The sequence below is a fragment of the Rhinatrema bivittatum genome, chromosome 2 (genome assembly GCF_901001135.1).
Source record: "Rhinatrema bivittatum chromosome 2, aRhiBiv1.1, whole genome shotgun sequence".
In the NCBI taxonomy this organism is placed as follows: Eukaryota; Metazoa; Chordata; class Amphibia; order Gymnophiona; family Rhinatrematidae; genus Rhinatrema; species Rhinatrema bivittatum.
In genome coordinates this window covers 359629599-359654755 of record NC_042616.1, presented here as the reverse complement: position 1 = coordinate 359654755, position 25157 = coordinate 359629599, and the positions used below count along the sequence as shown (strand labels likewise).

General features: G+C 42.7%; 1 protein-coding gene across 1 annotated transcript in view; it reads right to left on the bottom strand.

Annotated features, from left to right (window-relative positions):
* Positions 1–1466: 1466 nt before the first annotated feature.
* CLPTM1L (CLPTM1 like) overlaps positions 1467–25157 on the bottom strand; it is a 358381-nt gene continuing 334690 nt past the window's right edge. Inside the window, 1 exon segment of the mRNA XM_029589936.1 lies at positions 1467–2773. Coding sequence (XP_029445796.1) covers positions 2689–2773 — 85 coding nt within the window. The 3' untranslated portion in view covers positions 1467–2688.

Sequence of the window (25157 nt, the reverse complement as noted above, 5' to 3'; positions counted from 1 at the left end):
TTGCCGCAGCTCAAAAAAAATATAGTTGCAGTGGAGAAGGTACAGAGAAGGGTGACCAAAATGATAAAGGGGATGGAACAACTCCCCTATGAGGAAAGGCTAAAGAGGTTAGGGCTATTCAGCTTGGAGAAGAGACGACGGAGGGGGGGATATGATAGAGTTCTTTAAAAACATGAGAGGTCTAGAATGGGTAAATGTGAATCGGTTATTTACTCTTTTGGATAATAGAAGGACTAGGGGCCACGCCAAGAAGTTAGCAAGTCGGACATTTAAAACTAATTGGAGAAAATTCTTTTTCACTCAACATACAATTAAGCTCTGGAATTTGCTGCCAGAGGATGTGGTTAGTGCAGTTAGTATAGCTGGGTTTAAAAAAGGTTTGGAGAAGTTCTTGGAGAAGTCCATTAAGTGCTATTAATCAAGATGACTTAGGGAATATCCACTGCTATTACTGGCATCAAGAGCATAGGATCTACTTAGTGTTTGGGTACCTGCCAGGTACTTGTAGCCTAGATTGGCCAGTGTTGGATACTGAGCTTGATAGTCCCTTGGTTTGACTATATAGGAAGGACCATTAGGATACCCACAGGGAGCAGAAAGGGTCACTGAGAGGCCCACAGGGCTCAGAAGCACAACTGGGAAACACATAGATAAGGGAGGACACTGTAGGGCCTAGACAGGCAGGATAAGAGACAGAATACAGGCAGATAGGATAGGCCTGGACAAGACAAGGAGCACATTTAAGAGAGAAGACAGCGCAGACAGGTTAGAAGGCCTAAAAAGGCAGCAGCTACACCCAGAGAAAGGGCAAAGTTAAAAAGACCAATGTCCAATAACAAAGAACAAGGATGAAGTAGTACAGGCAAGAGCACAAGAACAAGTGGCCAAAGGCAGAGAGGAGACTCCACTCTGAGGTGGGGAGTAAATTGTGAGAGAGATTCTTATAGTGCTGGCCCTGCTGTGTCATACAGCCTTCAAGGTGGCAGCTAGGGCGGGTCCAAGTTGCCCAGTGATGGCCCCTGCTGGCAGTGTGTGTTTGTGCTGCCTAGCAGCCAGATTCATGACAAAGTGATTTCAGTATCTTTTGCCTAAATAACTTTTTGAAAGGATAGACCTCTTACAAGCAGACTGTCAACACAGGGAAACATGAGGATGCCTTGAATGCACAACCACAATAAGTCCAGTACTTAAATATGGCTTTAGATAGCAAATCTCAGGACCTTCTGATAGTTTTATTATCTACAATTAAGATAATAAAACTATACATCTTGAAGATCCTGCAAACTGACCACTTGAAGAATAGTAATCTGGGACTCCATCTTAAAATGAGTTCTATTCTGTCCAATTTCTTTGGAATCAAAAAATAATTGAAATACATTCGCTAAACAGGTTCTGATACAAATGGGTTTAATGAAAACACTTTTGGCTGACACAGAGAACTGAAAAAACCTATGCAAGTAGACTGATTGGGATGAAATTTGTTTAATAGGTTGACCCCATCTTGCCATTTACCCTCGCTATGAGGAGGGCGATCTCATTTTCAATAGGGTAAAATTGAAAAGTACACCAAATTCATGGACTTGAATAATTTTTTTTTTAATCTACCTACTTTGGGTCATTTTATTTTTATTACTCTATTCATACTTTGGATGCATCAGGATGATACCAACATGAATTTATAATTAGCAGAGTGACTTCTTGATTTACTGACATAGACATAGTGAAAAAACCCATGTAAGGGAATATAGAGAAACTCACTTTAGCACTGAAATGATTGAGAGCATCTTATTTATATTTTTGTTGACACTGTAAAGTCAAGTATTGAAAAATAAACTTTGGTAGTACTGGCTGCTTTAAGAGCAACATTTTTGTCAGTCCCAAAAAGTAACAAATTGTTGTTCTTTACAACAAGGCTACTTTAAGAAGCCTTGTTTAGTTGGTTTAAAACTACATGTTCATACTTATCTAAGTATTCACAGTTAACGTGACATCGTGGACCATAATCTTTGAACTGGCTGTGCAAATGTTGTTAGTGCTAAATAATGCTAAATTATAGCAAAGACAATATAAAAATAAGGCTCACCCTTTCCTGAATCAAGGTTTTGGGAATCCAGTATGTGTCTTGCACCATTTTATACAGCCTTAAAGGAACAGCTCTGAAGAAGTGTGTGTGTGTGTGTGGGGGGGGGGGGGGGTGATTCTTCACATCCAAACATGCTTCAAGGAAAAAGGGAGCATATTCAACATGAAATGAAATACTTCACAGGATGTCTAAAATGGTCCACAGAAAATGGTATAAAAGGCTTTTTCTGCCAGTAATGTATCATTACTAGTTAGTGATGCTAGTCTATATAAAATAATCCAACAAATGACAACTTTAATTATAGTTGTTTAAAGATGGTTGACAACTATATCTGACATACAGTAATTCTTGGCAAACCTTTTTACATAGACAAAACAAATCAAATTAAGGTCTGAAACACAAATTTTGTGCTGTTAAAAAAAACAAAACATACATTTGAAGACTTTGGCAATGTAGAGAAAAATCTGTCCATGAATATTCATCATAGCTTTCAAAAATACTCTGTTACTGGACAATCCAAACAATTTCTTTTATCATTTAAAAGCATTCTTCATTAGATAAAGCCAATGACAGCCTAAAGAGATGCTTCTCCTGGAACTTGATGTTTAATCCATGTGCGATTTTCTTTTAGGCTTTTCTTCATAAGTCTCACCAAATTCATTCACTCTGCTCTTATCCACAGGATAAAGCCTTTAAAAAGATAGAAAACAAGTATTCATTTCATTTGATTTATATTTCTCTGTAAAGCACACTAATACAGAACCAGCAGACTTTGGTGAAAGGAAAACAAGGTCTTTTCATAATAGTATATCAGTCCCTAAAATATGAGAGCTCTAATCATGTAAACAAAATTCTGATACAGAACCGAAAAGGAAAAAAAGATCCCAGAGTTAATAGCAGTTTTTGCTATTATCAGGGATAATAATTGGCTGATAGTCAATATGATTTGAACTTTCAAAAGAAATATTCAGAATGGTCAGAAAAGGGATTTTTATTCTGTGCAGGAGGCACTGCTTCAGCCCCTTGCTTAGTCCTGGGGAAATTCTGCGCTACTGTGGAGTGCAGAATTTGCGCAGAACTCCCCCCTGTGCAGACCTGCCATTTACTGAGCAGAATTGGCAAATTCTGCACAGAAAATGGCAGAGGAGACCGTGGCATGCTGCAAACGGTGTATGAGATGACGAAGGCCCCGGCGTGCCATTCGTGGCAAAGATGAAGGCCCCGGCACGTCGTTCGCGGTGAAGATGAATGCCCCCGAGTGCCGCGGGACATGCTCCACTCGCAGCAACGATAAAGGCCCCGGTGCACCGTTTGTGGTGAAGATGAAGGCCCCCATGTGTCGCAAATGGAGTGGGCTCCACTCGTGGCGAAGATGAAAGCCCTGGTGAGAGTGAATGTGTGTGGGGGAGAGAGGTGTGAGAAAGGGGAAAGGAGGGGGTGAGGGGAAGGGAAGCAGATTTGAGAGGGGAAGGGGTGTGAGGAGAGAGTGACAGAGGGCATGGGAGGGGGTGTGAGAGAAGGGAGGAGGTATGGGGGAGGGTGAGAGAGCAGGGGGGATGAGCAGGAGGGTGTGAGAGTATGGGAGGTGAGAGAGCCGGGGGGGGGGGGGGGGGGAGAGATGCTTGAGTGTGGATGCCAGAGAGAGAGAGCCTATATGAGGAGACTGTATGTGTGAGAGAGACTGGGAGCATGTGTGTATGAAAAAGGGATTGTGTGTATGTGAGGGTGCTAGCCTGTGTGAAGGGATTGTGTATGTGTGAGACAGCCTGGGTGAAGGGGTGCATGAGAGAGAGAGACAGAAAGGGAGCTTGTGTGGGTGTGTGCAAGAGAGAGGGAGCCTGTATGAGGGGATGTGTGAGTGCAAGAGAGTAAGGGAGCATGTTTGAGGGTGTGTGTATGTGTGCTAGAGAGAGGGAGAGACAGAGGGAGCTTGTGTGAGGGGCAGTACTGAGATCAGGGTCAAACTCTGGGACTGGCGATAGAGTGGAAAGGGTTGAGCCTAGAGATGGAGGGGAGAGATACTGGCAAGTGGAGGAGTTGGGGCCTGAGAGGGCAAAGTGGCCAGAGAGTAGGGAGAGTGAGTAGAAGGGACACTTACAGTGAATTTCTAGGGAAATTCTGCTCAAAATATTTAAAATTCTGCATCTCTAAATAATAACTTTTTTCTATATTAATTTAAAATGTAATTACTTAAAGACTGTCATGTAAATTGTGATATTTTGACCAATATAAAGTTTGCAGAATTTTAAGTTTTTGTGCACATAATTTTACATTTATTTTGCACAGAATTCCCCCAGGAGTACTTGCTGCTCTTCTGGGAAGCTCCCCTTGCTGCCTACCAACATAACCCCACCCATCTGGTGATACTGGCCAGCAAGAAGGTAAAGAACCAGCTGTAAGACTGAGGGCACAGAATCTTTGCCAGCACGGTACCTGGGAGGAAGGGGCCTGATGTATTTTCATCAGGGGATTGCTCCAGTCCACACTGCTTTTCTAGGATGCTGCCTCATGACATAGAACTGCCACCAGTGCATTACCAAAGGAGCAAGCCACAGGGACTTGTCCTGCCCCTTTGTGAGCAGGCTTTTTGATTATTTTAAATTGACTTCATTTTTTTTTTTTTAACAAATTATTGATTTTAATTTTGATGAATGTATGAAAAGAAATTGGCCATAGAGGCAAAAACTCACAGTAAAAACTTTAAAAAACATATCCGAAGCAGAAAGCCTCTGAGGGAGTCAGTTGGACCGTTAGAAGATCGAGGGGTTAAAGGGGCAATTAGAGTAGATAAGGCCATCGTGGAAAGATTAAATGATTTTTCTGCTTCAGTGTTTACTGAAGAGGATGTTGGGGAGATACCCCTATCGGAGAAGGTTTTCATGAGTGATAATTCAGATGGACTGAACCAAATCACGGTGAACCTAGAAGATGTGGTAGGCCTGATTGACAAACTGAAGAGTAGCAAATTACCTGGACCGGATGGTATACACCCCAGGGTTCTGAAGGAACTCAAAAATGAAATTTCAGACCTATTACTAAAAATTTGTAACCTGTCATTAAAATCATCCATTGTACCTGAAGACTGGAGGGTGGCTAATGTAACCCCAATATTTAAAAAGGGCTCCAGTGGTGATCCGGGAAACTACAGACTGGTTAGCCTGACTTCAGTGCCAGGAAAAATAGTGGAAAATGTTTTAAATATCAAAATCACAGAACATATTATATTGTTGGGTTTATGGCATAGTGCGGACTCTTAGTCACAGTGGTGATGACTCCTCCCATGGGGAGGGGCCCCGTGGGGAACCACATCTCCATGGTGAGACCGCACTTTGAATACTGTGTACAATTCTGGTCACCGCATCTCAAAAAAGATATAATTGCGATGGAGAAGGTACAGAGAAGGGCTACCAAAATGATAAAAGGAATGGAACACCTCCCCTATGAGGAAAGACTAAAGAGGTTAGGACTTTTCAGCTTGGAGAAGAGACGGCTGAGGGAGGATATCATAGAGGTGTTTAAAATCATGAGATGTCTAGAACGGGTTAATGTGAATCAGTTATTTAGTCTTTCAGATAATAGAAAGACTAGGGGGTACTCCTTGAAGATAGCATGAGGCACATTTAACACTAATCAGAGAAAGTTCTTTTTCACTCAACGCACAATTAAACTCTGGAATTTGTTGTCAGAGGATGTGTTTAGTGCAGTTTGTGTAGCTGCGTTTAAAAAAGGATTGGATAAGTTCTTGGAGGAGAAGTCCATTATCTGCTATTATTTATTTGTCAGTTTTTATATACCATGGTTTGGAGTAAACCTTCACAACTGTTTACATCAAACAGGGTAAAACTGAATACATTGTAACAGGAAAAAACTTGAACAGATGATTATGATATAAACTGTGCATGAAAATAGAATATTTACATGATAATAGTTTATATACATGATAATTTACATGAAAATAATAGTCTATATACATGATAATAGCATATTTATAAGGGTGTGGAATGAAGAGTGGGAGGTACGAGGGGGAGGGGGAGGGGAGGGGAGGGAGCAGAAAACTAAGGGAGGACACAAACTGCAAAGAAAGGATAAGGAAGGAAGGTGGTGGCAGATATCTGGATAAAGATTCTAGGACAGTGCCTGTATTTGTGAAGGTAGGGGATGCTTCGATAATTTGTGAAAAGTCATGAATTAGATTGAGTAGTGTGGGGAAGGCCATTATTAGTAAAGGGGTTGGAGACGGAGTAACTGTGAAAGTATATTATTCGGCTCAAAGTTGACTTTGAGAATAGCCACTGCTATTATTAGAAACAGTAGCATGGGATAGACTTTGTTTGTGGGTACTTGCCAGTTTCTCATGGCCTGGATGGGCCACTGTTGGAAACAGGATGCTGGGCTTGATGGACCCTTGGTCTGACCCAGTATGGCATGTTCAAATATAGAACATGATGGCAGAAAAAGACTGAAATGACCCAATACAGTCTGCTCAGCAAGGGTTTGGGGGTTGAAACCGTTACCCTATGCAAGTTAACATAGTAATGATGGCAGAAAAGGACCAAATGGTCCATCCAGTCTGCCCAGCTTCTTATGGTAGTATTTGCCATGCAGTGCAGGTTACCTCCACATTTCTCTTAAGTGTAGCAACTGCTGCTCTGTGCAGTTATTCCCAAGCCTTATGATAACCCATAAAAAATGTGCTGCTAGCAACATTTTTATTGGATGATGTGCTTTCTTGAAAATTTAGACAGCACTGTGTTTTGCTTATGGACTTGGCTTTAGAAGCAGTCCTGTGCTTTTTCACTTATGTCTGGGTATCAGTATCCCAGACCGTGTTGGTTGTCTTCTGAATCCAATTCTTCTTCCACTTCCCCCCCACCCCTATCAAAGCAGAAAGTGGCGATGTCGTTTCGTCAAAAGCATCAAGGCTTATTGGTTAAGGGGCTGATTTTCAGAGGATTTACGTGCGTGGGGGGGGGGGGGGGGATTTACACGTGCCGGGTCTATTTTATAAAGGCCCGGTGTCACACGTCTAAGTCCCGGGGTTTTACAAAAGGGGCGGTCTGGTGGCAGGGCCAGAAGACTCCAGCACAGCGGCCAATTGCCACTGTGTCGGAAGATCGCGTGCTGGCAGGCTGCAGGCAGGCGCAAAAGGTAAAATAAAAATTGGGGGGGGGGGGGGGGGGGGGGGGGAGGTCAGATTAGGGGGAAGGGAAGTTCCCTCACAGGCCACTCCGATTTCACACACGTTATAAAATCGGGCATACATGTGTGCGCACCGGGTAGCGTACGCACATATACACCCGCGCGTATATATGAAAATCTACCCCTAAGGGTAGTAATTGTTGCTCTGTAAAAGTTGGGGTCCTTGGTTGGTGTTTGAGTCCAACTCCTCTTTTTCCACCTGCTGTTGAAGCAGCGAGAAATGTTGCAGTTTCATCAAAAGTATCAAGGCTTATTGATTAGGGGTAGTAACCGCCGCACCAGCAAGTTACTGCCATGCACTCTTTTCTTCATTTCCATCCTCTAGCTTGTAGGTTACCTCCTTGCTTTTCATTTAGGGTTGTAACTGTCACTCAGGGAAAGTTATTATATTGTGATTTTTTTTTGCAATTTTAAGTGGATTTTAGATTGATATGTAGACATCCTGTAGGGATGAGAACTGTTTCTTTTGTTTTAATTAGCTGTTAATATGTAATGGTTTTTTTTCTTTCTGTGTTGAGCTTAGTTTGTATGTTCTACATCAATAGTTTTGTTAAATGATTTTATAAATGTACAGTTAACTGCCACAATGTATTGGACTGTGCAGTGAAGAAATACTTGTAAATAAATAAAATACATAAATAAATCCCCCTATGCCTTTCTTGGAAGCACAATATAATCATTTCAGTGCAGTTTTGAGTTGAACTGCAGGTGACCCCAATGTTCTGTTTTCATCTTATTGCAATTCTGCCAGTCTATTCTTTATTAGAACTTCATTGTGTGTTTATTTTTAGGAGGTATTTGGGTATGCTCAGTGAATGTACAGTACAGAATGTTCTAGCAAGGAAGGTATGCCTTACATTAGAGTTCCAAGACCTGGACACACAGGAAGAAGAGAAGGGACAGTAGGAGCCTTTTTTTTTCTGATTACTCGCAATCAGAGTCAGTTAGGAGGAAATGTTTTCACATCAAATGTTAGGTTACAAAAATGTTAATAACCGATATATTCTTCATAACCTAATATTAAAGCAACAGGTAAGCTTGTTTTGTTTAAAAGAGACTTGGTTGCATGAAAGTAAGTGTATCACAACTCAATCCCAAAGTTTTTTCATTCATCTACCAACCCAGACTGGAGAAAAGGGAGGTGGGATAAGAATTGTTGAGATTGATTCCAGTGTCCAGAATTTATCTGGAGTAAATAAAAGGCTCAGAGTGCTTATTAATGAATATTAGTTTGAACAATAACATAGGTCTTTTATTGGTATATTGTCCAACGCATTCTTCAGATTCCTTTGACTCTGAATTACTGGAGTTAATTATAGATATCTTCTTCAGATTTTCGGTTTTGGTAGTAGTAGTAGTAGATTTTAATTTGCATACTGGTCTATCAGTACCTAGGCTCCACTTTGTAATTTTTATGTTTAATGTGTATCTGAGTTTTACCGAAACAGGATTTATTTATTTAAAGATTTTAATATACCGCCTATAACGGAAAACTGTGCTAGGTAATTAACAATAAAGCATAATACAATACAATTGTAAATTACAAAAATCACCACCACAACAGGTCATAACATAGAACATAACACACATACATCAAATGCAAAATAAGGGGCAGAACATTCATGAAAAAGCCAAATGAAAGAAGTAGGCTTTCAGTTGTTTTCTTAAACATTTGTAATCAGCAACATTTCTCAGCTCCATGGGTAGAGCATGTAACAGAGTAAAGCCAGTAACAGAAAAAGCTCTGGCATGAATGGCTTGCAAATGGATGGCTTTAACAATGGAAGTTTCAAGAAAACCTTTGTCTGCAGACCATAAGGAGCATTGGGGCACATAACTCACCAGTTGTTTTAGCCAAATAAGCTGGACCATCTTCTCAAAGAGCTTTATAACCTAACATCATCAGTTTAAACGGAATCCTATACTTGATAGGAAGCAATGGAGTCACCAAAGCACAGGGAAAATGTGCTTTCTAATAGGTGAAGAATAGGACGAGCAGATAACCAAGAATTCCCAGATGCCTTTGCGGTATTGTGGCTTGTCAAAGGTGAATGAACTTTGAGTGCTTTTCTGAGCATGACTTGCAGAAAATCCCTGAGACAGATTTGCTGGCAACAACAGGAAAAAGGCCTATTTAATGGCACCATTTACTTCACAATACAGAGATACTGTCCAGGCTGCAGGCTTTTGTCTTGCAGATGCATATTTCAACTAACAGAAACTAGTTGAAAAAGAAGATCCTGTGAGGTGACAGTTTTGAATGAATCCTGGTGCCAAGAAGTGGAATTCAAGTCTAGCTTCTATTCAAGACCCAGACTGCGATTTGTTTACACAACAAAAGAAGACAAGAAGAACATAGTGCATCAAAGCCAGAGTGATACAGGAACTTGTATGGTGGGAGGATATACAGGTTTAGTTGGTTAAGAATTCTTAGAATGGGGGGAGTGATCCTCACAAGCATTTCTATACAGGATAGATTGTCATGACAACAGCATCATGTGTTTGTGGGCGGTTACACCTTTCTGGAAGTTTCGGCAATACTGTATGTTTTAATTATAAAAGAAGGCTCTCTTCATGTGTTGGAGGAGATGCTACTTATTACAAATAGAGGGCATATTGCATCTCACAAGAACACTTGTTTCTTAAGAAGCCAAATAAATTTGATTAAAAAAACCTCTTGCTGATTTTGAGTGTTCTTGTTGCCCTAAAGCTTTGAGTCCAACAAAAATTAAACATTTTGGCACCCCAGATGGGACTCTAATAGCTGTTGTTATTATAATTATTAATTATTAATAAGCTGTAGTGTTATGTTTGGTGGACAAACTAGCACTAGGTTCTTGAATGGTTCATTGGCTGGTCATTCAAAGATTGAGTTGCCCAGGTAGACTGGAGGTTATCCCGAACTATTATGAGTTCGGAGCAGATGTGGAATGAAGTAGGATCCATTTTGTGAGTATGTACCAAGAAAAAAAAAAAAAAAAAAAGGAAAAATCTGTAAGTATCAATGTTTTTATTTTATTTGTTGTACAGTGTATATAGATTGTGTGTTGCATCGGGTTCAGAATACTTTTTGCAAAATGTTTTTTAATGTATGTTAGGGAGACAGGACATGAGTTGATGATTTGATTAAAATCTAAACTAAGTTATGCTATTTTCAGATTGAACAGTTGAAAAAACAGAGGTAGCCAGCACTAGTCAGTCTGGGGTCTTTTGTCCTCAGACCGCATGGCTTTAGGCTCGGCAGCAGTTTCACTTTACACCTGGGGAGCGGCTGAGTAGAGCAGTTGTGAGTGTGTAGATTCAGAAGGAGAAGGAGGGAATAAATTAAAATTGGTAAGTTGAAAGTTATAATTAGTATGAGAAGGAGTTTTTGTTTAGTGGAATATTCCCCAAAGTTTGGTTGTTGTTCTTACAGGAAGGTGCTAATGGCTTTAATCTTTTACAGCAGGTTACATGTGGTTAATTTCTTTTCCTTCTTTGATTAGCTTTAACAAGGAAGCCTATTTTTGTCTGTGTGCATCTATTTATATAAGTTAAGATTTTGTGTAAAATGGTTCCTTGTAAGAAAAGTTTAGTGATTGTAGTTGAAACTTAAATCTGGACATTAGTGAACTGCTGGCAGTGTGGTATATAGGGACATTTGAATTAATTGCTGCAGTTCATTAAACAGAGAAAGGAATCTTTCAGTGCTATGTTGTTTTTCATCAGCTCTGGCTGGCTTCAAGGATTTGTGTTTACAGTAAACATAGAAACATAGCAATGCTGGCAGAAGGAGCACAAGCCGTCCATCCAGTTTGCCCAGGTAGTTTTATTTCCCACCATTAATGCAGAGATGCTCATATTGGCATCTAAGTTTTTAGAATTGTGTGATTAACAAGAGTTTCTTGTGAAGAGATTGTAGCACTATGTGCAGTGTGTTTCCTTTTATTTGGTAAGAACGAAAGCATGAACCTGTGTTTATTTAAAGCCATTCATAATTAGATTTGATTTATCATTGGAGAGGGATGTATCGTTTTTTCTTTGGTCAGGTGCATAGGCAGAGAGAAAGAAAGGAAAACAATCTATAGATATACCACAAGAGAGCGACTCCATTTTAATGAAATGATCTGTTTAAGTGTTTTATCACTTAACAAACCTATTCATTGAGTGTAACAGTTGTTTGGCGGGAGAGGAGGTGAACCCCCCCTTAGGAATGTGTTTGAGAAGAAAGAAAAAAAAAACCTGGGAGTGAGTCACTTTTAAAGTGGATTTTACAGTTCTGCTGAGAGGTTTGAGGTTTAAGTATGTTATAGGACTGAGTGCAAAGGTGATAGAAGAGGGACTAATGAATTGATCTGTTTAATGTGAAAACAGAAATTTGTGTTGAAAGTATGGGGAAAGTGAATATTAGGGATGAGAGATGACGTAATGTTAAAGAGGGAAGAGATTTATTTTTATGATGCTGCTGGTAGGTACGAATGAATATGCAGAAGGTTGTGAGGTGGGAAATTTAGAATGTTTTGGGTAAAAGTAGAGAAAAGATGTAAGTCAGTTGCATTTAATTGTGTGAAGATATGATTTATTTTAACTTAAACACAGGTCAGAAATAAACGGACGGCATGCAGCAGTAAGGATGATAAATATTTCTCAGTTTTGATTATACCTCAGTAGCTGCTAACTTTTAGAAGAAAGGAAATGAATTAGGTTGCTTGTTTTGATGGGAGTTCAGGTATTGGACGTTTGTATTGTGGACGGTTTCGACGGTATGTAAAGGAGTAAGATTGTGAGACGGTGAACAGCAGAGAGTTAAGCAGCAATGCCTATTATCTATTTATGTGCCAGTAAGAAAAGTTTTTGGTTAATGCATATTAGTATGTGCCATCCTTTTATTTTGCAGACTTCCAGACTCCTAGCTGATATGTCTGTGCTTTTGGAAATGATTCGTATTTCTATTTAGGGTATTTACAGGATTTGGTAGTAAGAACTTTGTGGAACATATGCATATAGGATGGAAATAAAATGACTTTTAATTAAGTGCAAAGTTGTCTGTTTTAAGTTTCTCTTTTAGAAGGCGAGTTAGGAGTTTACAAGCATAGGAAAACAAAAAGATTTTAGATTTGTAAAAGGAAGTAGCTCTTATCACAGGGGACAGCGCCTCCTAGAGGTGGACCATCATAGAAAGGAAAGTAGCTTTATGATTGCTTTTTGTTGAATTAAGGTATAATAGCAGTTTGACTTTTAAGGAACCTGTAATGTCATTTTTAAATTTAATTTTAATCATTATATTAACTGTCATATATTAGATTTCTTTCCAGGGTACCAAAGCACAAAGCGCATCTGTCTCTGTTCTATGGGAGATGAAGAATGCAGTTTATTCCAGTTTGATTCCTTTTTCATTTTGAATAGATCTATTTTAATTTTCATCCTGAGTTTTTGATTTCTTTTGTGGATCGATCCAATTCTTTTATATTTTAAAGTATTTTTTTCTTTATGAGCTCAAAAGTTTGTCATGTTGTCTGTTCTATGTTACATGTGTACAATGAGGAATGAATGAATGTATTATGTGGTCAGTGCTGTGACATATATGTTTTAATGTACAGTCTGAGTATTTATGTTTGTGGTCTGGACCATTGCATGATGTTTTGAAATAATGTGGGGATTATTTGGCAAATTAAAGATAGGGAGTACGTGACATAAAAGTATTTTCTTACTACTTAATCGGATTTGTTGCACTTTTATTTAGGTTTGACTTCATACACATGCACCTAATCTAAGGAGCTAAGAGATTCTGCCTTGACATCATCACTGAATCCCACTAAAAGAACTATATACGCACTGAATGCAGAAATTATTCTTGGTTACAGACTTTCTTACATATTATATGGACTGCAAGGCGTACAATTTATACCTGCTTTTTGTTTTTTCTTTGTTCTGTGGGAATGATTTTATGCAGAATTTAGGTTCTTTCATTCTCTGTCAGCACTTAGGTGTTCAAGTTAATAATATTATTTGAAGTGATGCTGTTTTTATTAGTTTGTATGTTCCAAGTTCAGTAGTATGTTCCAGTCTTAGACTTTATAATACTTATATGCTGAATCAGCTAAATGCATATGTACTAGGTTTTTTTATCTTTATCTATGGAAGCTGCTTTGATCACATAGAGGGTGCTGTGTCTCAGTGTGATTTTAATATGATAATTTAGGGTTCAAGAGGGAGATCTCTTTATATTTCTCTTCCACACCAGCTTAAGTTATAAGCTATTTCTATTCTTTTGTTTTGCAGCTTGCACTTAGGCTAATCACTTTGCTGATCTTTAATATCTCAATATTCTATCTCTTATTCTAATGTTTTCGCTGAACCCTTCTTTGAATATCTTTTTCCTATGACACTATTTACTAGATTTTACCTAATGACTGTTTCACTTTCTTTCACAAAGAGTTTTTACTAGTGTAGCTTGTGATATTTATTATGAGATTGTTCTCCTTGAAACAAATACATACCTTACACATGAGGAGCTCTGCTATAGGGATCTGCAACATTCTATTACTATATCTTTCGGCATATTAATTGCTCATTGTTCTTTTCTTTTTATTTTGGCCCTTTCACTATAAACTCTATCTGTGACTTATAAGCTAGTTGGTTTCTATTTAGGATTCCAAAGGGGAAGATATACTTTTCCTTAGTTCTGTCTTTTATTTATATGACATTCCTTCCTTCCCTGTGTAAAATCTTACACTGATGGTTTATCAATTCTGCAAAGTAGTTCACATAATATGTTAAAGACTTTCTCACAGAGTCAGCTTTCATTTATTGTTATGATTATCCCCAATATATTTCGACTTACCATCATATAAGAAGGGTATGAGCCCCATTTCCCCTAGAAGTATCTGAAGATGAAGCAGTATTACTAACTATTATCTACCTTAATAATTAATACTTGCCATACACAGCTGTATTATCTCTTGGACAGATGACTGCCACAAGTGAATTAGGACTGGCCAAATAGTGAGAGCTTTCACTGCTACGGGTTGTTGTCATAATACTGGATAGCACCATTAATACCCTACAGAATTAGTATGATGTTTTAGACTTTTGCTATGCCTTTGCCTATCATGCATATGCCTTTGTATTTGATCTTCCATCACTGCAGCATATGACTAGAATATGTCTTATGCTTTGCAACACCTTTATAACATGTATGCACAACACTGTATGAGTTTCTTCTATTGATTCTTGTTTCTTCTATTCTATTGGTTTCTTTACTTTTCTGGTAAGGTGCATTGATTATATCCCTGTTTGCCATTTTAATGAATATTATCCTGGGTAGTTGTTCATAATGAGAGTACTTCTTGAAAAGATTTGCCCAAGATATCTAGTATTATATGAGAAACATAGTACTTTCATACTGGTCTCTCTGTGTACTTATCTTTACATGTTATACCACTATTATGTATTTACTTGATTCTGAAAGATAACATATGTGATTATGCTATTATGAAGTAGGGCTTTTTTATAATGCAGGTATCTGTATAGCTCCATTATAGAGCTAATAGCTACCTAGTGAAAATTAGTTTTGATGTTATTGTTTGATTAACTAGTGAATGCTTGTGGGAGTATCATTCATATTAATTAGGAATCTAGAGGGACATACACCTATGCACTACATCTGATAAATACCAAGGTTAGTGGTTAGGACACATTTTAAGTTCCTTTGTCATGGCTTAGCATCGAAGATTGATTGATGTGACACCTATCCATTAAAGGTGTCCCATAGAGGGAAATGAAGAATAGGCCGAGCAGATAACCAAGAATTCCCAGATGCCTTTGCGGTATTGTGGCTTGTCAAAGGTGAATGAACTTTGAGTGCTTTTCTGAGCATGACTTGCAGAAAATCCCTGAGACAGATTTGCTGGCAACAACAGGAAAAAGGCCTATTTAATGGCACCATTTACTTCACAATACAGAGATACTGTCCAGGCTGCAGGCTTTTGTCTTGCAGATGCATATTTCAACTAACAGAAACTAGTTGAAAAAGAAGATCCTGTGAGGTGACAGTTTTGAATGAATCCTGGTGCCAAGAAGTGGAATTCAAGTCTAGCTTCTATTCAAGACCCAGACTGCGATTTGTTTACACAACAAAAGAAGACAAGAAGAACATAGTGCATCAAAGCCAGAGTGATACAGGAACTTGTATGGTGGGAGGATATACAGGTTTAGTTGGTTAAGAATTCTTAGAATGGGGGGAGTGATCCTCACAAGCATTTTCTATACAGGATAGATTGTCATGACAACAGCATCATGTGTTTGTGGGCGGTTACACCTTTCTGGAAGTTTCGGCAATACTGTATGTTTTAATTATAAAAGAAGGCTCTCTTCATGTGTTGGAGGAGATGCTACTTATTACAGATAGAGGGCATATTGCATCTCACAAGAACACTTGTTTCTTAAGAAGCCAAATAAATTTGATTAAAAAAACCTCTTGCTGATTTTGAGTGTTCTTGTTGCCCTAAAGCTTTGAGTCCAACAAAAATTAAACATAGGACAAGAGGCAATTAACCATGCCACTGTGTTTTGTAGCAATTGGAGTACCCCTATCATATACTTCAGCAGCCCAGCATATAAAGAATTACAGTTATCTAATATGGTCAATATAAACCCTTGGATTACAGTTCTGAAATCAGAAGTAGGCAAAAGATGTTTTAATGAGCGAAGAATTCAAAGTCTAAAGAATGTTGACTGGTTTTTCACATGGGCATAGAAGACCAAGGTGACTGGGGAGAGGACCTTGATAGCTCAGGAGGTGAAAACTCCTGAGGAATCTGGCTACCAGACCTTCTGTACTTTCTCCTGATAGGCGGTAAACTCCCTTCAAGGTTACCGATGAAGCTGACCTATTGGGGCCAGTTCCCAGAATAGGTAGCTGCTGCACTGGGGCAGACACAGCTGGGACTCCCGCTTGAGGGAAGGGAAGGGACTGATGATCTGAGATAACACTAGAGGTAGGATTCCATGGCCGTCACTGGCTGCTAGAGACATGAAGGTGGCTCTAAGCAACTAACATCTGGATTGCTGGTTGGGTTCCTTATGATGGTGTTGGGGAAAGATATATTCTCTTCTGAGACCATAACAAGATCATTGCTTTGGGAGGCTTCTGGAGCTCTAAGGAGGGACCCATGAATGGACTTCCTCAGCATGTCCCAAAACAATTCCAGGCAAGATGGTGCTGATGGGATTTTTCCATGACCTCCTTCAATGACTTATTATTGTATATTTATTTATTTAATCTTATTTTATTTTTACTTACACTTATTTTAAATTGCCCGAGTGGAGATTTATAGTCTGCTGCCTAATCGATTCTTCGTTCTCTAAATGCCTCACTTGTTAACAGTTGCTAATTCTTCCCCCAGTTGTATCTTCTGTTTTCCCAGTTCCATGTAATGCCTGTTGCAATTTTGTGTTACACTGTAAACCGATATGATATGTATCTTGCCACACATGAATGTCGGTATAGAAAAGTTCAAAATAAATAAATAAATAAATCTAGGGTTTCCAATTGCCAGTCTTTTGATCTATGCACCCCTCTGATGCCACCAAAAGGGGACTTGCTGATGTTGGATTGGGGTAGAAGAGATGAAACTTAGAAACATAAAAATGACAGTAGAAAAGGTCCATCCAGTCTGCCCAGCAAGCTTATGGTAGTTTCTGCTGCACCATGCAGGTTACCCCCATGCTTATCAGTTTCCCATGGCTCTCATTAGTTGCTGTTTCAATCCATTTCCCCGTTACCCCCATGCTTATCAATTTCTCAGACTGTAAAAGTCAGGGCCCTCATTGTTTACTGTTTGAATCCAATTCCCCATTACCCCCATGCTTATCAATTTCTCAGACCGTAAAATTCAGGGCCCTCATTGGTTACTGTTGAATCCAATTCCCCATTACCCCTTGTCATTGAAGCACAGAGCAATGTTGGAGTTGCATCAAGGACATATAGAAAGTTGTTGGTATAGATTCAAAATTGACTAATACTTTCACTCAATTGTGTCAATTTTCTACTGATACAGCTAATATGTTTCAGGAAGTAGATTTAAAGCTTGCTGCTCTAGGATGGTAGTCCTCACACATGGGTGAATCCCTAGCTCCCCAACACAAAAAGGGACCAACAAGCACCAACCAGGTGCCAATGGACACAACCACAGTGCTGTTGGTAACAGAGGAAGAGACAGCCTAAACCCAAACAATGGGCCCTAGGTAGGAAGAGTTGGGTTCTATACCTCACACAGGTTCAGGAGGACAGACTGGCTGAACCTGTCATGGCAGCCATTCCTATCCAGACAGTAGTGTGATGAGAACTCCACATTGCAGCCTTACAGTTCTCCTCCTCAGGAACTGCTTGCAAATGGGCCACTGACATTGCCATGGCTCTGACAGAATGAGCCTTGACATGACCCCCAATACGCAGTCCCACCTGGGCTTAATAGAAGATGCAATCTACTAGCCAACTGGATACTGTCCGTTTGGCAATGGTAACTCCCAACCTATTCCTATCAAAATAAATTAAAAGAGGCTAAGGCTCACTTGCAATCCAAACTGTGCAGTGCTTGTTCACCTTGGTGCGAATGGGGCCTGGGAAAGAATGCTGGTAGGAATATTGACTGGTTAGGCAGGAACTTAGGGTGCGTGCACAAGACCACGTTGTCATGATAAAACTTGGTATAAAGTGGATAAGTCACTAATGCCTGGAGCTCGCTGATCCTGCACGCTGAAGTGACCGCCACCAAAAATATGACTTTCCAGGTCACGTCAAGTCATAGGTGCGCAGTGGCTCAAAAGGAGCTTTCATCAGCTGAGCAAGCACCATATTGAAGTCCCAAGACATAGTGGGAGGCCTTAGGGGAGGCTTCATCTGAAGCAGGCCCCGAATGAGCGTATAACTATGGGCTGTACAGAGATGGGCGTACCATCTACACCTTGGTGGTATACTCCAATAGCACTCAGATGAACCCTGGTTTTTAAGCCAGCCTCCGATAGGTGCAGAAGGTAGTCAAGCAGTTTTTGTGTGGCGCAGGAGAAAGGATCTAGGGCTTTTTGCTCACACCACATGGAATACCTCCTCCACTTTAGTCCATAGGACTTCCTAGTGGAAGGATTTCTAGAAGATACCAGGACCTGAGAGACATCTTCAAAAAGATCAAGTGGCTGCAAGATCAGCCTCTCAACATCCAGGCTGTGAGTGACAAGGCCTGGAGGTTAGGATGCCGCAGCCTGCCCTGATCCTGCATGATGAGATATGGGAAAGTCCTCAGACTGATCGGTTCCCAGAACAACTCCTCCAAGGATACTGGCTAAATTTCAGGGTTGTTCCTGCAGACTCTCCCCCAAGTCCATTGTGGGCTTCATCCACTCCTCAGGAAATACTTCTAACAGAGCACTCCAGAGATTATAACACTTGGATTGTCAGGTGTAAGGAGAGCAGTGCCTCCTGCTGAGTGGCGCTCTTGACCAGCCAGTTGTCCAAGTAGGGGAACAGGTGCACGCTCTAACGTCAGAGGTGAGCCCCCACCACTGCCAGGCACTTGGTGAAGATCTGGGAAGATCACATTGTGGGCATAGGCACCTTTCAAGTTGAGGGAGCAGAGCCAATCTCCTTTTCTTAGGAGTGGGATCAGGGTACCCAGAGAGACCATCTTGAACTTTTCTCTTTGAAGGAATAGGGCATAGGCCCCCGGTTCTCTTTGGTATCAGGAAATACCGAGAGTAGAACCCCCCTGCCCCGCTGGTGGTGGGGGACAGGTTCCACCGCTCCAGCCATTAGAAGGGTGGCACGTTCTGTTAGAAGTATTTCCTGATGAGTGGACGAAGCCCACGACAGACATTGGGGAGAGTCCACAGGGAAGACCCTGAAATTTAGCTGGTATCCTTGGTGAATGATGGTGAGAACCCACTGGTCTGACCTAATGTGGGGCCAGAGGTGCGCAAAGTGACGCAGCCTCTCTCTCACTGGGGGGCAGGATGCCGAGGGAATGGTTATCTGGCTCACGTTCCCTCGCTCCTAGTCAAAACCCCGTGGTGGGGCTCTACTGGGGGGGGGGGGGGGGGGCTGGCTGAGGCCTATGGACCAGCTGCCGACAGGTACATCCTTTGGATCCAGTATGGGGCAGGAGGATAGTATTTCCTCAGATGATAGAATGATTTCCTCGAGCTTTGTCTTGAGGATTTCCTGATCAAGGACGGCGGGTCGGAAGCACTAGCTAACAGATATTGAAGGGTCTCGTGTTGGTCTTTCAATTAAGCCGAGTCCCTAACCTTATCCCCGAAGAGATTCTCACCTTGTACAAGGTAGATGTGCCAGCTTTTCTTGGACCTCTGGCTGAAGGTCCGAGGCACAGAACCAGGTCATCCTGCGGGCACTCTTGCTGCTGTCTCGAAAACTTCATAGGTGGATATAACCTCGTGTTTTCCTGCCTCTAGACCCTGCTGTACTACTGCGGAGAACACATCCTGTTGCTGTTGAGGCAGGCAATCTGACAGCTCCTGGACCAGCTTCCATAGGTTCCGGTTATATTGGGTGATATATAGTTGGTAGGAGGCGATAAGGATGATTAACATAGCACCCTGAAACACCTTCCTACCCAGGGCATCCAACACCCTGTGCTCTCTCCCTGGCAGGGCAGAGGTGTGGGTGCAGAGCGCTTGGCCTTAAGGGCGGACTCCACCACAACTGACTGGTGTGGGAGATGGCGCCTCTCAAAACCCAACGCCTGCTGTACCAGGTAGATGGCATCCACCTTCCGATTAACCAGAGGAACGGAGGAGAAGTTCCTTAAAAATATCTGGGTCAGCTACTATTTCCTTTGGAGCATCTACGAACTGGAGGACCTCCAGTATTTTGTGAAAGGTGTCCTCTTGCATGAGGAGCTGGAATGGAATGGTTTTAGCCATGGGCTGGTCAAAGTCCACAAAGAAAATAATCTCTGGGGGAGATCTACGCCTCTCATTCGAAGGAGAAGGCACTGAAAGAATATCTTTGGAGTTATCTGAATAAGTCTCAGAGGTATTGTCCCTCCAGGGGTCATATGGGGCCTCTCTGTTTTGGCACCGAGGGCATTGAAGGCACCGAAGGTATTGACAGTGCCGAAGGTATTGACAGTGCCATTGAAGGCACAGAAGTCCCCAACGGCCCAGGAATGGGACCTGGAAACTCTGGCCGCGGGCTCGTTGGTCACAAGGTGCCAACGGCTGCAGCAAGTCTTCCTCGGAGGAGGATCCAATAATAGGTATCGCTCCAGAGGAGGGCATCGGAGGCCCCTGACGAACCAACGGTCCTCCCGGCACCGGCTTCGTCAGAAGGATGCCTAGGACATCCAGATGCTCTAGCAGGGGGTGCCAAAAGAGACTGGCATGGGGACCGGTGCTGGTGGTGATTTGATACCCTGCAGGGCTCGGAGACTGCCATCTGAAGCCTGCACGCCAACCTCTCTTGAAAGTCCGGTGAAGTGAGAACATAAGGAGGAGGAGGGGGAAGCGTCACCAGAGTTTCCTTGGAGCCCCGAGGAGGCTCGGTGCCCAGCACTGTTATTGGTGGGGAATGCCTGGAACTTCTGGGTTTGATAAGAGTATGATACCTCTTCCCCACGGGGGCGCTTCGGTGGTGACACGGCGGCCACTGATGCTGCATCGGGTCCGGGGCTGTGTCGATGGCAACCGGTGACAGTGTTTGCAGCTGTGCTCAGCCCGGTCTTTCCCTGGTGCTGAGGAAGCTGAAGATCCCAATTTCTTGGAATGCAGCATCAGAAACAGCCTATCTCCGGCTCCAAGAGAGAGAGAGAGAGTTTGGCCCACTGGGGGAGTGGAAAGGGATGGCATATCCGTTTCCCCTTGGCCTCTAGGAGTCAACACCCCTGAAGCCGGAGTGAATGGATAAGATTTTTTTGATCCAAAAAGCTTTTCCATCTTATCCAGCTGAGCACGACGGCCCTTGGGGTCATCTGATCACACAGATGGCACCCATGGACATCGTGCAATGCTCTCAGGCAGAGGTTACAGACCTTATGTGGATCAGTAATAGACATGGCCCGATACCATAACCGGATACCATAAAAAACAGCCGGTGAGTGGTCGATGGTCGGCGGCTACCAAGGAGCAACACGCTGTGAATCGACCACAATGAAGGGGAAAAACAGCTCCTACCATGCTGCTGGATGGCACCGACTGGAGAAGAGGGACCCAGTGGAGGAAAAAGTCAAAAAATGACCAGGAATACTTTTTTGAGAAAAAACGAAGAGCAGAGCTCCAGAACCACGAGGAAACTACTCCTCGGAAAAAAAAAAAAAGAAAAGAAAGAGAGACTGAAGTGTGGACGCGCGGATAGTGGCAAGCTGGGCATGCTCAGTGTGCCAGTCAAAGTTCTAGAAAAGTTTTCCGTGCCAGGCTCCATCTGATGTCACCCACCTGTGAGGACTACCATCCTGCTTGTCCTAGGAGAACTTTTAACATCTTTAGATAGTTCTCATTTAACTACCTTCCCTCCAAGACTCAAGGTAATATTGCCTCTAGAGCTACCTTAATGTTACTCTTTCTTTAGATGTTGACAGAGTTTGTACTTAAACAATAATTCAAATTTAAAAATTCTAATTTTTGTGGCCAATGGTTACAGATCTTTCCAGATATGGCCACCGAGACTCAAATGAGGAGATCTGTACTTCAGTTGAAACAGCATTTCCCTGTACGTACCCGGATCAGTCCAGACTGTGGGTTATATCCCCATTCCAGCAGATGGAGGCAGAAAAAAAAACTTGTGAGGCGTTCGGAATTACTCATGAGCACCCTCTGCATCCCATCAGTATTCTTCTGTCTCCAGCAGATGAAGGTTGTTGATCCTGCGGTTCCCACCTAAATTGATAATCTTTTTCAGGGAAAGTTAGAATATTATTTCTTTTTTCTTTCCCCCTCTCTCTCTTTGAATGGATCAAGTTTAAAAAAACAAAACAAAAAAAACTTGTTTTCTCAGAACAGTGTTAGGCTAAGTTGGCCTCAGTTTAATTTTGCCTGCCTTACAGCTTGCCTCTGTATCTGGCCCGAGAATAGTTTCTTATTCTCAGGTAGGTATGTTTTCTTTTACTTTGCTCCGTTCCTGGCTCTTAGGGATGCAAGCTGGTGGTCCAGCCGCTCCCCCTACCAAAATACCGGCTCACCAGAGAGGCGCCATTCCTCGGGGCTGGTAAGGCTGAGAGGCGACATTCCTCAGCTACTTAAAAAAAATGCTAAAACTATTATTTGAGCCAGTGTGGTTTTTAAGGTGAAATTTCTTTACCTCAGTTTTTTTTTTGCGGTGACTGACAAACTGTTTTAGAGATTTTTTTTGTCAGCTGATTCTTCCCTCATGCCGTGCGGGACGTGATGCTCCACCTGGATGGGTGCAGCAGTTGCTCGGCACCCAGGAACTGCCGTCGGCGGAAGCGCAACAAGCTGAACGCCTGGAGGCGGTGATTGCTTATTCGGCAGATGCACTTTACGATCTCGAGGGTCCTGGCCAGGTCGATGGTGTCGGTAGTTTTGGCTAGGCGTCTCCTCTGGCTCCGTAATTGATCAGCAGACTCTTCCTCCAAGTCGCAGCTGAGTTCTCTCCCTTTCAAGGGTAAGTTGTTGTTTGGAGAAGATTTGGAGCAAATTATCAAATACCTCGGGGAAAATAAAGTTGACAAGATGCCAGAAGACTGTCCGAGGAATTTTCGGACGTATAACTCTTCTAGAGCCTGCTTCAGAGGACAGCGACGTTTTTCACAATCAAGACCTTTTTCGAGGCACCCCCCATCCACCAGGTCTCAATCATGGTCGCAGTCCTCTTGTGGCCATAGACCCCCTCAGGGGGGCTCGTCCCACGGAGCAGCTTCCAAATCATCCCAATGAAGGGTCGCCAGCCCACTCCTTGACGCCCAGAGTGGGGGGTAGTCTCTCCCTGTTTTACGAGGAGTGGGTCAAAATCATGTTGGATCAGTGGGTCCTGGATATTCTAAAGCACGGTTACGCTTTAGAGTTTGCTCACCCCTTAAGAGACAGGTTTCTGTTCTTTCCCTGCGGACCTTTGCGGAAGCAGCTAATTGTGCGACAGACACTCAACAGACTCCTCGACCTTGGAGCAATTCTCCCAGTACCATAGAAGGAGCAAGGCGCAAGCCACAATTCCGTCTACTTCGTAGTTCCAAAGAAGGATTCTGCTTTCTGGCCCATTTTAGATCTCAAAACAGTCAACCGGGCCCCTAAAGATTCCGCATTTTCAGATGGAAACGCTACCCTCAGTAATAGCGGCAGTACGCAGTGGAGAGCTCCTGGTGTCCTTGGACCTCACAGAGGCTTACCTCCACATTCCCATTCTCAAGGATCATCAGAGGTTCCTCCGCTTCAAGATTCTGGGACAGCATTATCAATTTCAAGCCCTGCCTTTTGGTCTAGCAACATCTCCCCGCACCTTCACCAAAGTAATGGTAGCGGTGGCAGCGGCTCTACGGAAGGACAGTGTCTTAGTTCATCCCTACCTGGACGACTGGCTCATTCGGACGAAGTCCAAGGAGCAGTGCAAGCAGTCGATCGACAAGGTTTTGAGTCTCTTGAGCTCTCTCGGATGGGTAGTCAACTTTGCCAAAAATCAGTCTTATGCCGTCGCAAACACTGAATTTCTTGGGAGCTCATTTTGACACCAGTGTGGGCAAGGTTTTCTTGCACCAGGACCAGGCGCTCAATATCATTTCTCAAATACAATGTTTCCCAGCGCCCTGACGCTTCCCACGGCGTGGGATTATCTTCAAGTGCTGGGCGCCATGGCCTCCACCATAGACTTGGTTCCCTGGGCTTTTGCGCATATGCGACCTTTGCAGACTGCGCTGCTCTCCTGCTAGAAGCCGGTGTCTCAGGAGTTCCAAGCTCCTTTACTGCTCCCGGATCCGGCCAAGAACAGTCTGAGCTGGTGTCTCTCTCTGGACCATTTGCTCAGCGGAGTGCACCTAGGAGAATGGCCACAGTGGGTGGCCATTTACCACGGATGCCAGTCTTTCGGGCTGGGGGGCGGTGTTTCAAAGGCAGGCAGCACAAGGCCACTGGTCGTTGGTGCAAGCGACATGGCCGATCAATCGGCTGGAGACCCGGGCGATCCGCCTAGCCCTGAAACGGTTTCTCCCCTTGGTGCGCGGCAAGGCGGTGCAGATCCTATCTGACAATGTAACTACGGTAGCATACTAAATCGGCAAGGGGGAACCAAGAGTCGACATGTCTCTCAGGAGACTGACATGTTCATGACGTGGGCGGAACGGTCAACCTCATATGAATGGCGGCTTCTCATATAGCGGGAATAGACAATATACAAGTGGATTTCTTAAGCCGGCAAAGATTAGATCCCGGAGAATGGGAATTATCCAAAGAGGCAATGTCACTTCTGGTCCAGAGTTGGGGGTCCCCCTCATCTCGACCTGATGGCCACACTAAAGCATGCAAAGGCGCCCCGATTCTTCAGTCGCAGAAGAGAGCATGGGGCGGAAGGAGTAGATGCTCTGGTTCTACCTTGGCCTCACGATGTTCTGCTTTATGTGTTTCCTCCATGGCCTCTAGTGGGAAAGGTCCTACAGAGGATAGAACTTCACAGCGGCGCAGTGATTCTGGTGGCTCCAGAGTGGCCACGGAGGCCGTGGTTCACGGACCTAGTCAATCTAGCGGCAGATGCTCCGCTTCGACTGGGTCACCTTCCCCGGCTTCTCCGTCAAGGTCCCGTATTTTTCGACCAGGCCGATCGCTTCTGTCTTGCGGCCTGGCTTTTGAAAGGAGATGGCTGAGGAAGAGAGGCTACTCTGTTACAGGCCAGGAAAACTTCCACTTCCATTTCTTATGTTCGAATATTGTAGAGATTACT